The sequence below is a fragment of the Schistocerca nitens genome, chromosome 8, assembly GCF_023898315.1.
Source record: "Schistocerca nitens isolate TAMUIC-IGC-003100 chromosome 8, iqSchNite1.1, whole genome shotgun sequence".
NCBI classification, from domain to species: domain Eukaryota; kingdom Metazoa; phylum Arthropoda; class Insecta; order Orthoptera; family Acrididae; genus Schistocerca; species Schistocerca nitens.
The window spans coordinates 85828449-85843231 of NC_064621.1; the positions used below are offsets into that span (position 1 = coordinate 85828449).

General features: G+C 43.6%; 1 protein-coding gene across 1 annotated transcript in view; it reads left to right on the forward strand.

Moving 5' to 3' along the window:
- LOC126199403 (uncharacterized) overlaps positions 1-14783 on the forward strand; it is a 138314-nt gene that overhangs the window by 47844 nt on the left and 75687 nt on the right. Inside the window, exons 3-4 of the mRNA XM_049936321.1 lie at positions 1549-1721; positions 13378-13485. Coding sequence (XP_049792278.1) covers positions 1549-1721; positions 13378-13485 — 281 coding nt within the window. The remainder of the gene's footprint in view (positions 1-1548; positions 1722-13377; positions 13486-14783) is intronic.

A 14783-nucleotide genomic window follows, 5' to 3' on the forward strand; every position in this document is an offset into this window, starting at 1 on the left:
ATTGCTCAGATTAAGGCCAACTGGTAGACTTCTTTTGGCCTGCGCTGATCTGTGTTTCCTGTCCTGCTTGCTTCGTCCTTCATGTGTTATTTTGCTTACGAGGTATCAGAATTCATTAACATAGCACACTTCGTGGTCACCAATTTCGATGTTAAGTTTATAGTTCATCTCATTTCTGCTAGTCCTCGTCTTTCTTCGATTAACACTCAATCCACGGTGTGTACTGATTAGACTGTCCATTCTATACTACTTCTCTTTCACTGACGATAGCAGTGAGTCTTATCATTGATATTCTTTCACCCTGATCCCACTCATGATCCGTTGTTTTATTTCCCTCATTGCTCCTTCAGTGTTTTGATTGAACAATAGGAGCGAAGACTGCATCGATCTCTTAGACCCTTTGTAATCTGAGTGCATCGTTATTGGCATTCCATTCTGATTGCTTCCTCTTTGTTATTGTACATACTGTACAGGGTATAATAGGCATCAGTGGAGATATTTTTATTGGTGATTGACGACGGTGCACTGAACAACATTATCTCAGTATTAACGTCATTTGCAAACTAGTGTTCAAATGTGTGTAAATTCCTAAGGGACCAAACTGCTGAGGTCATCGGTCCCTAGACCTACACACTACATAAACTATCCTAGGAACAACAGACACACCCATGACCGAGGGTGGACTCAAACCACCGGCGGGAGGGGACGCGCAATCCGTGACATGGCGCCTCAGACCACCCGGCCACTCCGCACGGCGCAGGCTAATGACTATAGCCATTACAAGTTGTATGTTTTTTGTTTGGTTAGTACCTCCAAGTAAATGTAGCAACAGCAAGCCATTAACGTTTCCTCTGGTCAGCAGGTCAAGTGTTGAACTGTGGATGAATGGACAGAAAAGGGTAGTCTGTACAGACACACGTATGACCGTGCAGAAAACATCAGGTCGTACTATTTGCGATACATTTGTGGGAAGACTAATCGACACAGAGAAAAAACAACCAACACACTGATGTGAGTACATCTTAGGGTAGTACACATAAAAAATATCTGCACTTGTACCCTCTGCATTCTGGATACTACTTTCTGTCTTTGTAGCTTACTCAGATTTTGCTCAGAATTTTGAACATCTTGCACCATTTTAAATCGTCACACGCTTTTTCCAGGCAGCCAAATCCTATGTACGGGTCTCGTAAACTGACATACGGCCTGGAGAGCGGTGTGCTGACCACATGCCCCTCCATATTCATATCCAGTGACTCCTGTGGGTTGAGGATGAGACGGCAGCCGGTCGGTACCATTGGGCCTTCATGGCCTGTTCGGGCGGAGTTTCTTTGAATCCTATGTACGTGTCTGGCTTCCCCTGTCAACTGCAACGCCAGAAACGCCTCTCTATTGCCTGTATCTTTCCACAAAACCACACTGATCGTCATATAACAGATTCACAATTTGTTTTATTTGTGTGGGGGTATAACGTTGTGTGGAATTTCGATAGGTGGTAAGCTGTAACGATCGTTGTTCGCAACTGCATTAGCATGCCGCGTGTGGCAGTTTGTCGTAGGCATAACGACGCCGGTGAAGCTGCCCAACCGCACCATGGTGATGCAGCTGCAGTTCCAGTGGCTGTACGCCGAGATGACCAACATCAGCCAGGCGGAGCAGGACCTGCAGGTGACGGTGGGGCGGGCGGCAGCCTACGGCGCCATCTCCTCCCTCATGGACGGGTACGTACCTGCGTCAGCGATGGCAGAGCATGTTTCGAAAACACTTGTCACTCGCTGAAGTACTGACGCTGGTGCGATCACACTTCTTTGTGGAGCTCTGCCATGAGAAAGGGAATTAGCTTTTCAGACAGTGTGTAGCGACAAACACCTTTACACCCTCACGATTACGTCAACTTACTATTTTTGCTACTCGTCACACCATGTTTATCTTTCAGCGCAGTTATCAACTTGCAAGGAGTTAACAATTTCCTGTCTCGTGTTACTGTGTATTCCCTGCGAACATTGCTTTAAAGTTGTTGTGTAACAATAAATTCAGATTTTTTAATAAGGAAAAATCGTAATTTATAAAAATTCAGCTTGTGTATGTTTGTGCTCGCAAAACTCGAATAATTGCTGGCTGAGTGCTTTGAAATTTTGTCACAACGTTGCGTGTGGGTACTCGCGTGTTTTTGTATAACTGGTTTTCTTAAGTATGCGATATATAAACAAATATAAAATTCGCAAGGGGGAAACTTTGTTACAAAAACACTTGTTAACCAATATGCTTCGGATTTTTACAGGACGCTCTAATGCATATTCGGACGGACATAATATATATATATTTCTACTACATATAAATATGTATGTGATGTGTAAGAGGGGGGACCTTGCAAGAAACCTCGAAGCGATCTTCACAAATTTATTTAAAATTTTACACAATACTCTAGTGAACGTTCAGCGGATAGGCACTGTCATTATCTGCAGACGGATTATCCACTTTGCGAGTTATCTGCGCCATGCCTCTCCCATTTATTTCTGGAAATTTTTCTTTCACCCGGGAGTGGGTCGTAGGTTGTGTTCCAAAACTGATCAGAATAGAGACAGAAGAGATGACACTTTCTGCAGGACCTGACCATCATTTTGCAGAACAATGCTCAAGCACGTACAGTGCAAGCTGTTATTGATTTGTTTGAGTGATAGAGCTGCTAAGTTCTATACCACCTACTGCACTCCCCCTGACTTAAGACCTCGTAAGTTCAACTAGATTTCTAAACTGAAGGAAACACTTCACAAATTCGTCGGGAAATAGACCGCGCCGCTCGAACTGTCAACACAACTGGCAGTGCTAAGAGTGTCCTGCGACTTCCACATCGCTGGCAACGGGTTATACACAATAATGGTGACTACTTTCAAGGCCAGTAAAACTTTGAAACACGTATCTATTTTGTACGAGTTGTAAATAAATAGTTGCCACTATTAAAGTTCCAACCCTCGTATAATACAGGCTGACAATTGAACTACATGGAAAAAACGTAAATTTGTTACAAACTACGACGAGCACACACTTTACCCAACATGTGAACGTCACTACAAATATTTGGATTTAGGTTATGACATGTTCGATACGCCTGCCATCATTGGCGATGATGTGGCACAAATGAATAGCGAAATTCTGCATGCGGCGCTGATGCGTCGGAACATCGATGCTGTCAATGACCTCCTGAATGGCTATGTTCAGCTCAGCAATGATTTTGGTTATTGCTGTACACCTTTTCTTTAATATAGCTTCAAAAAAAGGAGTCGTGTGTTTCAGATTCGGAGAATATGGCGGCCAATAGAGACCCATGCCAATGACCTTTGGGTACCCCAGAGTCAGAATGCAGTCCTCCAGGACATCACTCTCCTGCATCGATGGGGTCCAGCTCAGGCTTGCACAAACTACATTTTGTCGAAACTGGTGTCAGTTTGAATAATGAGGATGAAATCATCTTACAAAACCGTCACGTACTGTTCGATAGTCACCGTGCCACCAACGAATATCGCACCGATTATTCCGTGACTGGACACTGCACACCACACACTCACCCACTGAGGGTGAAGAGACTTCTCAATCGCGAAATGCCCAAACCATACGGCGCAAACTATTTTCCACGACGCATCATGCCCCGCGGCCAACCGTGCAGTTTGAACGTCGTAACGCAAACCGTTAAGAACACTACCTTAGGAATTAAATAGTAGCTCACTAACAAAAATTGTAATCCAAGCTGCAAACAATTCTCAATCTATGTAACAATAGATGGCCCACTAATCATGTAAGGAAGTGGGTCACATATGTATAATTACTATTGTATTATTGATATGTCAATAAAGATTTTTTTTAAAAAAAAAACGTTAAGAAGTTATGACGCTTTTGTTTCGTATATGTATCAGTGTAAATGCGGTTTACAAAAATCTCGAAACGTTCTTGACGGATTTACATACTTCAAATTTTAAACGATACTCTCTCAAACATTAAGACGAACAAACACTACATGTTTCTTTTAAAATAACAATGTACATGTCGAAACCGTTTCTGATAAAGGAATCGACCTGCTGTAAAAATGTGCAGTTTTGTTTTCTTTGACGCAGCCAATTGTAACTACGATAGCGGGACATTTTAAACACTAGCCAATTTCATTCTGCCATATATATTCTCTCTCATTATATTATATATTCTTAAACATAAATTGTATAAACAACAATGTGCTGTTTTGTTTTCTTCCTCCCACGAGATTTTCACAGAAGAGTGGAAAGTTGTATTTCTGGTTTATTGGTTTACGACTAGAATGCTACTACAGAAACGTAACTTGCAATGACGATAAACAAGGCTCAAGATCAGAGAGAGAAGTGGTGAAAGAAGAAATGGTCAGAGGGGTGGGAAAGAAATGTCAGTCAACAACGCTGGGAGGGTGTTTCTGTTAGACAGAGCAGATAAGCAGTTATTAACATCTCACTTAAACAGTGAATAGGCATCGCTTAGTTCCAATAAGATTTATGTAGACGAATTATGGGCAAAGATTAAGCAGATTATAAATCGTGGTCTGGAGAGCTATGTGCATAGTAAGCTGAAAAATGATGAAAAAGACCCACCATAGTTCAACAGCGAAATTCGGCGGATGCTGAGGAGACAGAGGCTGTTGCACTCTCGGTTCAAAAGGGAACGCAGAAATGACGACAATCGAAGTTTAGTAGAGATTTGTGCGTCTGTGAAAAGAGCTATGCGAGAAGCATACGACAACTGCCACCGTCACACCTTAGCAAAAGAACCCGAGAAAATTCTGGTCTTAAGTAAAATCGCTATGCAGTTTTAAGGCTTTCATTCAGTCCCTTGTTGACCAGTCTGATGTGGCAGTTGAAGATAGCAAAACGAAAGCCGAAGTTTTAAATTTCACGTTCAAGAAACCATTCACGCAAGAGAATCGTACAGACATACCGTCATTTGACCATCGGACAGACTCCCGTGTGGACGACATAGGAATAGGCATACCTGAGATCGTGAAGCAACTGGAAGATCTGAAAGCAAGTAAATATCCAAGTCCAGATGGAATCCCAGTTCGATTTTACAAAGAGTATTCTACGGCACTGGCCGCTTACCTAGCTTGCATTTATCGTGAATGTCTCGCCCAGCACAAATCCCCAAGCGACTGGACAAAAGCTCAGGTAACTCCTGTGTATAAGAAGTGTAAAACAGCGGACCCGCAAAATTACAGATCGACATCCCTAATTTCTGTTTGCTGCAGAATCGTTGAACATATTCTCAGTCAATGGACAAGGAGAGGGGCACGAGATGATGGACAGCGACAGGGGGAACAGGAAATTAGGACACATGTCGAGTTACCGAACATACTATAAATCTGTGATTTCTCTTTTGTTTCTTTTACATTTAACCAGACTGAGCCACTCCTACGCGTGTCCAGGTACAGCTAGTACCCAAATATTCCATGCGTTTGAAGATCTTAGGACAATAATATTTTTTTACAATTCTCTTCAGGAGAAGTTAAACAAAGTGCTTTATTTGAGTCTGCAGTAAATAAAATTTGAAAAAAAGTTATTTATTGTCTACTGAACATGTTGCAGACAGAAACAATGAATAATTCATTTATCCTGTACACCAGGACTGAGGACCCCACGACAGCTATGAGTGACAGGTGACCAGTTAATTAGTTGTGGGTCACTTTGTAAGGAACGAACATCGCCCATCAGTAGTATAATTAAAACGTTTAAGTAGAAAGAATTTCCTTAGCACAACACAGTTTTGATCCCTACATAGTTTCTCGACTGACAATGCTCTTTATATATTTACTCACCAAATATTACAAACCTTAAATAACAAAGTATCGCCATTTGACATTGTTGTGAACTTCCCGAAGAGTTTATCTGGGAAGATTAGATTACTGTTTTCAAATATAGACGTTTTATGGGCTACAAAAGTAGCTTGAATCACACTTAACAGAGAAAATTCCAAAAGATGTGCACAATAACTTTAATAACGTTGGAGGAAGAAAAAGGTTTAGTGGTTGCAGACAAAGCGTGAGGGGCGTCCCACAAGGTTCAATTCTGAGTCTGCTCCTATACTGCGTACAGTGTGAGTCAGGAGGGAACTTACATCCTTCGAAGGATTATGGGTATGGGTGTTCTGAACCAAAAACTTCAAATTAACATATACCATTATCTTAACCATATCCGACATACAGCTGTTTGCAAATCGCGGGCGTCAGTGACATGTTCTTCACCAGCACTCACGTGCGAATACAAGCAAAGTGTAGGCTACATAGTGTCGTATTTACTGACCATTTCAGTGCGCAACTCAATTGCGCATGATAGGGCAACGAATCTTGCATGCGTGTACTTAAGTAAAGGACCGTACAAATGAGCTAAGATCAGCAACACAGCAGCTGTCTGCAAGAGCTGCTGGCCGTGGACGTTGGCCTTTTTCAACATTTTTGTGAGGAAATTTATACAACTAAACAAAACATGAGATCACAATGTTTCATCTACTATCACCTGCATTTGTCCTGTTCTCCATTGTTTTCATTAGTTTCCTCGGAAACTTAAGAAAAGGCATATGCTCATATGACGTTTTTTGTTCAAAACCACTATCACCCTTCAAAGTATGTGCCTTTCCTTTGACTCACCCGGTATATCTGAATGATCTTCCACTTAACATTCATCAAGCAGAGTTGGTACTTCTTACAGATGATAGAGAAAGCAAAAGAACAAATTGTTAATGATATTTTTCAAATAAAATCTAAATAGTTCTCAGAAAATGGACTGTCCCTAAATTTTGAGAATAGACACTATATTCGGTTCAATGCAAGAAACGGTGCCATACCAGCAACTGACGTATCGCATGAACAAACAGGAGTCCGTAAACAGAGTAAAATGCTCCAAATACACTCCTGGAAATTGAAATAAGAACACCGTGAATTCATTGTCCCAGGAAGGGGAAACTTTATTGACACATTCCTGGGGTCAGATACATCACATGATCACACTGACAGAACCACAGGCACATAGACACAGGCAACAGAGCATGCACAATGTCGGCACTAGTACAGTGTATATCCACCTTTCGCAGCAATGCAGGCTGCTATTCTCCCATGGAGACGATCGTAGAGATGCTGGATGTAGTCCTGTGGAACGGCTTGCCATGCCATTTCCACCTGGCGCCTCAGTTGGACCAGCGTTCGTGCTGGACGTGCAGACCGCGTGAGACGACGCTTCATCCAGTCCCAAACATGCTCAATGGGGGACAGATCCGGAGATCTTGCTGGCCAGGGTAGTTGACTTACACCTTCTAGAGCACGTTGGGTGGCACGGGGTACATGCGGACGTGCATTGTCCTGTTGGAACAGCAAGTTCCCTTGCCGGTCTAGGAATGGTAGAACGATGGGTTCGATGACGGTTTGGATGTACCGTGCACTACTCAGTGTCCCCTCGACGATCACCAGTGGTTTACGGCCAGTGTAGGAGATCGCTCCCCACACCATGATGCCGGGTGTTGGCCCTGTGTGCCTCGGTCGTATGCAGTCCTGATTGTGGCGCTCACCTGCACGGCGCCAAACACGCATACGACCATCATTGGCACCAAGGCAGAAGCGACTCTCATCGCTGAAGACGACACGTCTCCATTCGTCCCTCCATTCACGCCTGTCGCGACACCACTGGAGGCGGGCTGCACGATGTTGGGGCGTGAGCGGAAGACGGCCTAACGGTGTGCGGGACCGTAGTCCAGCTTCATGGAGACGGTTGCGAATGGTCCTCGCCGATACCCCAGGAGCAACAGTGTCCCTAATTTGCTGGGAAGTGGCGGTGCGGTCCCCTACGGCACTGCGTAGGATCCTACGGTGTTGGCGTGCATCCGTGCGTCGCTGCGGTCCGGTCCCAGGTCGACGGGCACGTGCACCTTCCGCCGACCACTGGCGACAACATCGATGTACTGTGGAGACGTCACGCCCCACGTGTTGAGCAATTCGGCGGTACGTCCACCCGGCCTCCCGCATGCCCACTATACGCCCTCGCTCAAAGTCCGTCAACTGCACATACGGTTCACGTCCACGCTGTCGCGGCATGCTACCAGTGTTAAAGACTGCGATGGAGCTCCGTATGCCACGGCAAACTGGCTGACACTGACGGCGGCGGTGCACAAATGTTGCGCAGCTAGCGGCATTCGACGGCCAACACCGCGGTTCTTGGTGTGTCCGCTGTGCCGTGCGTGTGATCATTGCTTGTACAGCCCTCTCGCAGTGTCCGGAGCAAGTATGGTGGGTCTGACACACCGGTGTCAATGTGTTCTTTTTTCCATTTCCAGGAGTGTATTTGGGTGTACATGCTGATGAAAACTTGAACTGAGAGGAGGATATTGCTGAGTTAAACAGTTAAGTTCAGGTACTTTTGCTCTTCGTTTGCTAGTCCTGGAAACAAACGAATCAACCCACTGGCCTATCTTGCATCTTTCCACTGATTAATGTCTTACGGAGTGATATCCGGGATAATTAATCATTTACTAAGAAAGCATTGATTGTACAAAAGTGAGCAGTAACAATGATACGCGTTATTCACCTTCAATAGGTACCTCTTCTGGGAGTTAGGCATTTTAAGTGCACCAACACAATACATATATCTGCGAATGAAATTCGATATTGATAATCCACCACAATTTGAGATGAATGGTGCTGTCCATACCTACAACACTAGAGCAGAAGATGTTTACAATACATTACTGAATTAGTCAGTGGCTCAGAAAGGTATTAAATAAGCAGCAACAAATATTTTTGATCATTGGCCCCTTAACATAAAATGTCCGACAGTTAGCAAAGCAAATTTTAAACCTAATCTAAAATCATTTCTTCTTAACAACTCGTCCTATTCCATGAACAATTTTTTGGAAGCTGGCAGACTGTGAAACAGTCTAATATTTAAGTGTGGCTGTAGGAGTAGCGTTAAAAATAATGTGTTCATTAATTTTAACACTAATCGTATATACATATCCTGTAGACTGACTAGTTCCACATCATTTCGATAAAAAAACTTTCAAATTATCCATGTAATGAGGAACTAACTAACTGAATAAGTAAGTAAGTAACTGTTGTTGTTGTTGTGGTCTTCAGTCCTGAGACTGGTTTGATGCAGCTCTCCATGCTACTCTATCCTGTGCAAGCTTCTTCATCTCCCAGTACCTACTGCAACCTACATCCTTCTGAATCTGCTTAGTGTATTGATCTCTTGGTCTCCCTCTACGATTTTTACCCTCCACGCTGCCCTCCAATGCTAAATTTGTGATCCCTTGATGCCTCAAAACATGTCCTACCAACCGATCCCTTCTTCTAGTCAAGTTGTGCCACAAACTTCTCTCCTATTCAATACCTCCTCATTAGTTACGTGATCTACCCACCTTATCTTCAGCATTCTTCTGTAGCACCACATTTCGAAAGCTTCTATTCTCTTCTTGTCCAAACTGGTTATCGTCCATGTTTCACATCCATACATGGCTACACTCCATACAAATACTTTCAGAAACGACCGAGCGAGGTGGCGCAGTGGTTAGAACACTGGACTCGCATTCGGGAGGACGACGGTTCAATCCCGTCTCCGGTCATCCTGATTTAGGTTTTCCGTGATTTCCCTAAATCGCTTCAGGCAAATGCCGGGATGGTTCCTTTGAAAGGGCACGGCCGATTTCCTTCCTCATCCTTCCCTCACTGGAGCTTGCGCTCCGTCTCTAATGACCTCGTTGTCGACGGGTCGTTAAACACTAATATCCTCCTCCTCCTCAGAAACGACTTCCTGACACTTAAATCTATACTCGATGTTAACAAATTTCTCTTCTTCAGAAACGATTTCCTTGCCATTGCCAGTCTACATTTTATATCCTCTCTACTTCGACCATCATCAGTTATTTTACTCCCTAAATAGCAAAACTCTTTTACTACTTTAAGTGTCTCATTTCCTAATCTAATCCCCTCAGCATCACGTCTCACTCCTTTCCCAACCACTGCTTCCCTTTCATGCCCCTCGACTCTTATAACTGCCATCTGGTTTCTGTACAAATTGTAAATAGCCTTCCGCTCCCTGTATTTTACCCCTGCCACCTTCAGAATTTGAAAGAGAGTATTCCAGTTAACGTTGTCAAAAGCTTTCTCTAAGTCTGCAAATGAGTAAGGTTAGTATTGCCTCACGTGTTCCAACATTTCTACGGAATCTAAACTGATCTTCCCCGAGGTCCGCTTCTACCAGTTTTTCCATTCGTCTGTAAAGAATTCGCGTTAGTATTTTGCAGCTGTGACTTATTAAACTGATAGTTCGGTAATTTTCACATCTGTCAACACCTGCTTTCTTTGGGATTGGAATTATTATATTCTTCTTGAAGTCTGTGGGTATTTCGCCTGTCTCATACATCTTGCTCACCAGATGGTAGAGTTTTGTCATGACTGGCTCTCCCAAGGCCATCAGTAGTTCTAATGGAATGTTGTCTACTCCGGGGGCATTGTTTCGACTCAGGTCTTTCAGTGCTCTGTCAAACTCTTCACGCAGTATCTTATCTCCCATTTCATCTTCATCTACATCCTCTTCCATTTCCATAATATTGTCTTCAAGTACATCGCCCTTGTATAAAACCTCTATATACTCCTGCCACCTTTCTGCCTTCCCTTCTTTGCTTAGAACTGGGTTGCCATCTGAGCTCTTGATATTCATACAAGTGGTTCTCTTCTCTCCAAAGGTCTCTTTAATTTTCCTGTAGGCAGTATCTGTCTTACCCCTAGTGAGACAAACCTCTACATCCTTACATTTGTCCTCTAGCCATCCCTGCTTAGCCATTTTACACTTCCTGTCGATCTCATTTTTGAGGCGTTTGTATTCCTTTTTGCCTGCTTCATTTACTGCATTTTTATATTTTCTCCTTTCATCAATTAAATTCAATATTTCTTCTGTTACCCAAGGATTTCTATTAGCCCTCGTCTTTTTACCTACTTGATCCTCTGCTGCCTTCACTACTTCATCCCTCAGAGCTACCCATTTTTCTTCTACTGTATTTCTTTCCCCCATTCCTGTCAATTGTTCCCTTATGTTCTCCCTGAAACTCTCTATAACCTCTGGTTCTTTCAGTTTATCCAGGTCCCATCTCCTTAAATTCCCACTTTTTTGCAGTTTCTTCAGTTTCAATCTGCAGTTCATAACCAATAGATTGTGGTCAGAATCCACATCTGCCCCTGGAAATGTCTTACAATTTAAAACCTGGTTCCTAAACCTCTGTCTTACCATTATATAATCTATCTGATACCTTTTAGTATCTCCAGGATTCTTCCAGGTATACAACATTCTTTTATGATTCTTGAACCAAGTGTTAGCTATGATTAAGTTATGCTCTGTGCAAAATTCTACCAGGCGGCTTCCTCTTTCATTTCTTCCCCCCAGTCCATATTCACCTACTATGTTTCCTTCTCTCCCTTTTCCTACTGACGAATTCCAGTCACCCATGACTATTAAATTTTCGTCTTCCTTCACTACCTGAATAATTTCTTTTATCTCGTCATACATTTCATCAATTTCTTCATCATCTGCAGAGCTAGTTGGCATATAAACTTGTACTACTGTAGTAGGCATGGGCTTTGTGTCTATCTTGGCCACAATAATGCGTTCACTATGCTGTTTGTAGTAGCTAACCCGCACTCCTATTTTTTTATTCATTATTAAACCTACTCCTACATTACCCCTATTTGATTTTGTATTTATAACCCTGTAATCACCTGACCAAAAGTCTTGTTCCTCCTGCCACCGAACTTCACTAATTCCCACTATATCTAACTTTAACCTATCCATTTCCCTTTTTAAATTTTCTAACCTACCTGCCCGATTAAGGGATCTGACATTCCACGCTCCGATCCGTAGAATGCCAGTAAGTAACTAACTTATCATAATAAGAACGGAAGCCACAATAACTTAATGATCTCAATTATTGACCGTTATCTGATGCATTGGAAAGATAATGACATATTAGTGTAATGTTGTTCTTGCTTTGCCCCCTTTTCTGATCAGAAGACAAAGATTATTCCAGGCTTCAGCCATTAGTCTTTATTGACTATTAACTCTCTCGAAAGGTATTTCGGTAAAAGTTACCAGATATTCCTCCAGCTCTCGCTGGACTTTTGGTTCTGTCAGGAGCTTTTTGCATAAGAATATAACTGATTGGTAGAAAAAGCTTTTGTTCCTGATAGAATATTGCAGTATTTTCTGATCTTTCCGCAGGTTTTCAGCTTTCCTGCCTTTCTTTCATTTGGAGTTGCTACATTTCTCCGTGCAGTACAATCTCTGTGATATCTGCGCCTTTCAAGAATAATGTCCCCAACGATTTTGTTTATCTGAAGAGTTACTGAACTTAAGGAGCAGTCTGGCGTTCAGGGAGAGGACTGGAAATGCGACTGAAATATCTGCGCTGCCTTATTCACACGAGCGACTGCTGAATATTGTCGCTCTCCGACGTTCCTATAGAAATGAGAGATGACAGATTAGTACGTGGAGTATCTGACAGATATCAGGACATTTCAAGATGATACACGGGATAGGGAGATGGAAGAGGGAGAGGAAAGGAAAGAAAGAGAGAGGGGGGAAAGAATAGGGGGAAGGAATGAGGAAAATATACTAGCAAGTAGCAAGAGGAGGAAGGAAAGAGGAAGAGACTGAGGAAGTGAAGGACCGGTGCGTGAGAGAGGAAGAGTGAGGGGGGGGGGGGGGGAGAGCGAGACAGGATGTGTGAGAGGGCAACAAGGGGTTGAGTATGAGACAGAATGTGAGCGAAATTAAGAGAAAGAATGAGGAAAAATTATAGAGAGTATAAGAGGAGAGAGGATGGAGAATGTGACAGAGAGGAATAGGGAGGAAGAGGAAAGAGAGAGACCAAGCACATGAATGTGGTTCTGCACATAGACCTTACGTTGGTTAACTGTTGATGAGACGTGCGCTGTGTGAATAAAACTGAATGTCTCCAGATTGTCCAGCAACACTTAAGTGTGTATGACAGAGTGGACCAAGTTCTTAGTGCCAGGTGTCAGCCTATTATAGAATTAATAACTGTTTTCAGAATACTATATCCATTATTTTATCGAAGGAGAGACAGCTGGTATGTTAAAGCCGCAAAGAATCAAGATGGTGGCAGTGTAGTGGAGAAAGAGATTCTTGTAGTCAGTTTACTGGGGCGAAAAAAATAAATAAATAAATACGAAACATAATGGACTGAAATACTCCCACTGGTTGATTGTAGACTAAGTAGCAGTGGCAAAAGCTGATCCATTACTAGGCTACGTCGGTAGTTGCTACGCTTGTGTGCGGCGATGTATTGTGGAAACTTTTGTGCCCGCAGCTTGGGTGTGGACGGCCACTCGTGCCTGCTGAGGGCGATCTGCGAGGCCGCCGAAACGCCGCTACTGCACGACGGACTGCTCGGGGAGTTGGCACACCTGCTACTTTCGTAAGTACACATCGTCAGCACCTCTACACAAACTCCCGCAACAGTTTTCGTGCTCTCATCGGCCGGCCGCGGTGGTCTCGCGGTTCCAGGCGCGCAGTCCGGAACCGCGCGACTGCTACGGTCGCAGTTTCGAATCCTGCCTCCGGCATGGATGTGTGTGATGTCCTTAGGTTAGTTAGGTTTAAGTAGTTCTAAGTTCTAGGGGACTGATGACCTCAGATGTTAAGTCCCATAGTACTCAGAGCCATTTGAACCATTTTTTTGCTCTCATCGAAATATGTTTTTCAGCCTCCGATCGCCCACGAATTTAAAACCATAGTGAAAATCTGACAACGCTGTGCGCAGATGTGTTGCGCAGTGTCTCCGGTATGACCGTCGATAGCGTCACGTCGCACTTTACAGTTCTACGCGTGCAGTGAGCACGTCAAAGTGCCTACAACAATAGTGTCTCCCGTCAAGTGCGAATTGCGTGTTGCCATTCAGTTTGTTCATGCTGAGGGGATCTACCTGATTTCATGCAAGTTTCATACCCTCCTACCAATCATGCATAACACCACAATCTGACGCCGACGCAGGAACTTTGAAGACGAATGTACAGGCGTTCATGATGCAGGTGGTCAGGAAAGGAAGCTAGTGTCGACCGACAGGCTTGTTCAGAGAGTGGATCAGGCGATACTGGTAGGCAGTTCACGACAAGCGGAGCTGAATGTTGTCACCAGGCTCTGTCCCTCCTCGTGACAATCCTCGGCCGCCCACTGCTGCTGCAACAAAGACACTACCGCAGCGAATTCCATTGGAAGTGTTTGATCACCCGCCATACTCTCCAGAGTTGGCGCCCTCTGATTTTTATCTCTGTGCCAACATGAGCCGCTGGCTATGACAGTATTCTGGCACAGACAATGTGCTGTAGACTAGCGTAGAGTATTGGTGGTAAGCACAGACGGCTGCATTCTATGACGAGGGTGTTGGAAAGTTGGTACGACACTACGACAAATTTATACGACGGAGTGCATGCTACGTAGACAGGTAGCTGAAAGCTGTAGCTACATGTTTCAAACAAAACGTTTTTGATTTTCACTGTGGTTTCTATTTCGCGACTGACCGGACTTGGAAAAAGACAAAATAATCCACGTACATTACGGTGATACAGTTGACCTGTACGCGGCGTTTATCAGTAATTTTGCGGTTATAACAGTTAAGTTAATAACCTTTTCTTCCAGTCCCCACAACTTGTGTTTTACGAATTGGCGTAGGCAGCATCAGTTCTCCCCACTACAATTCCTTTTTTCAGTGTTTTC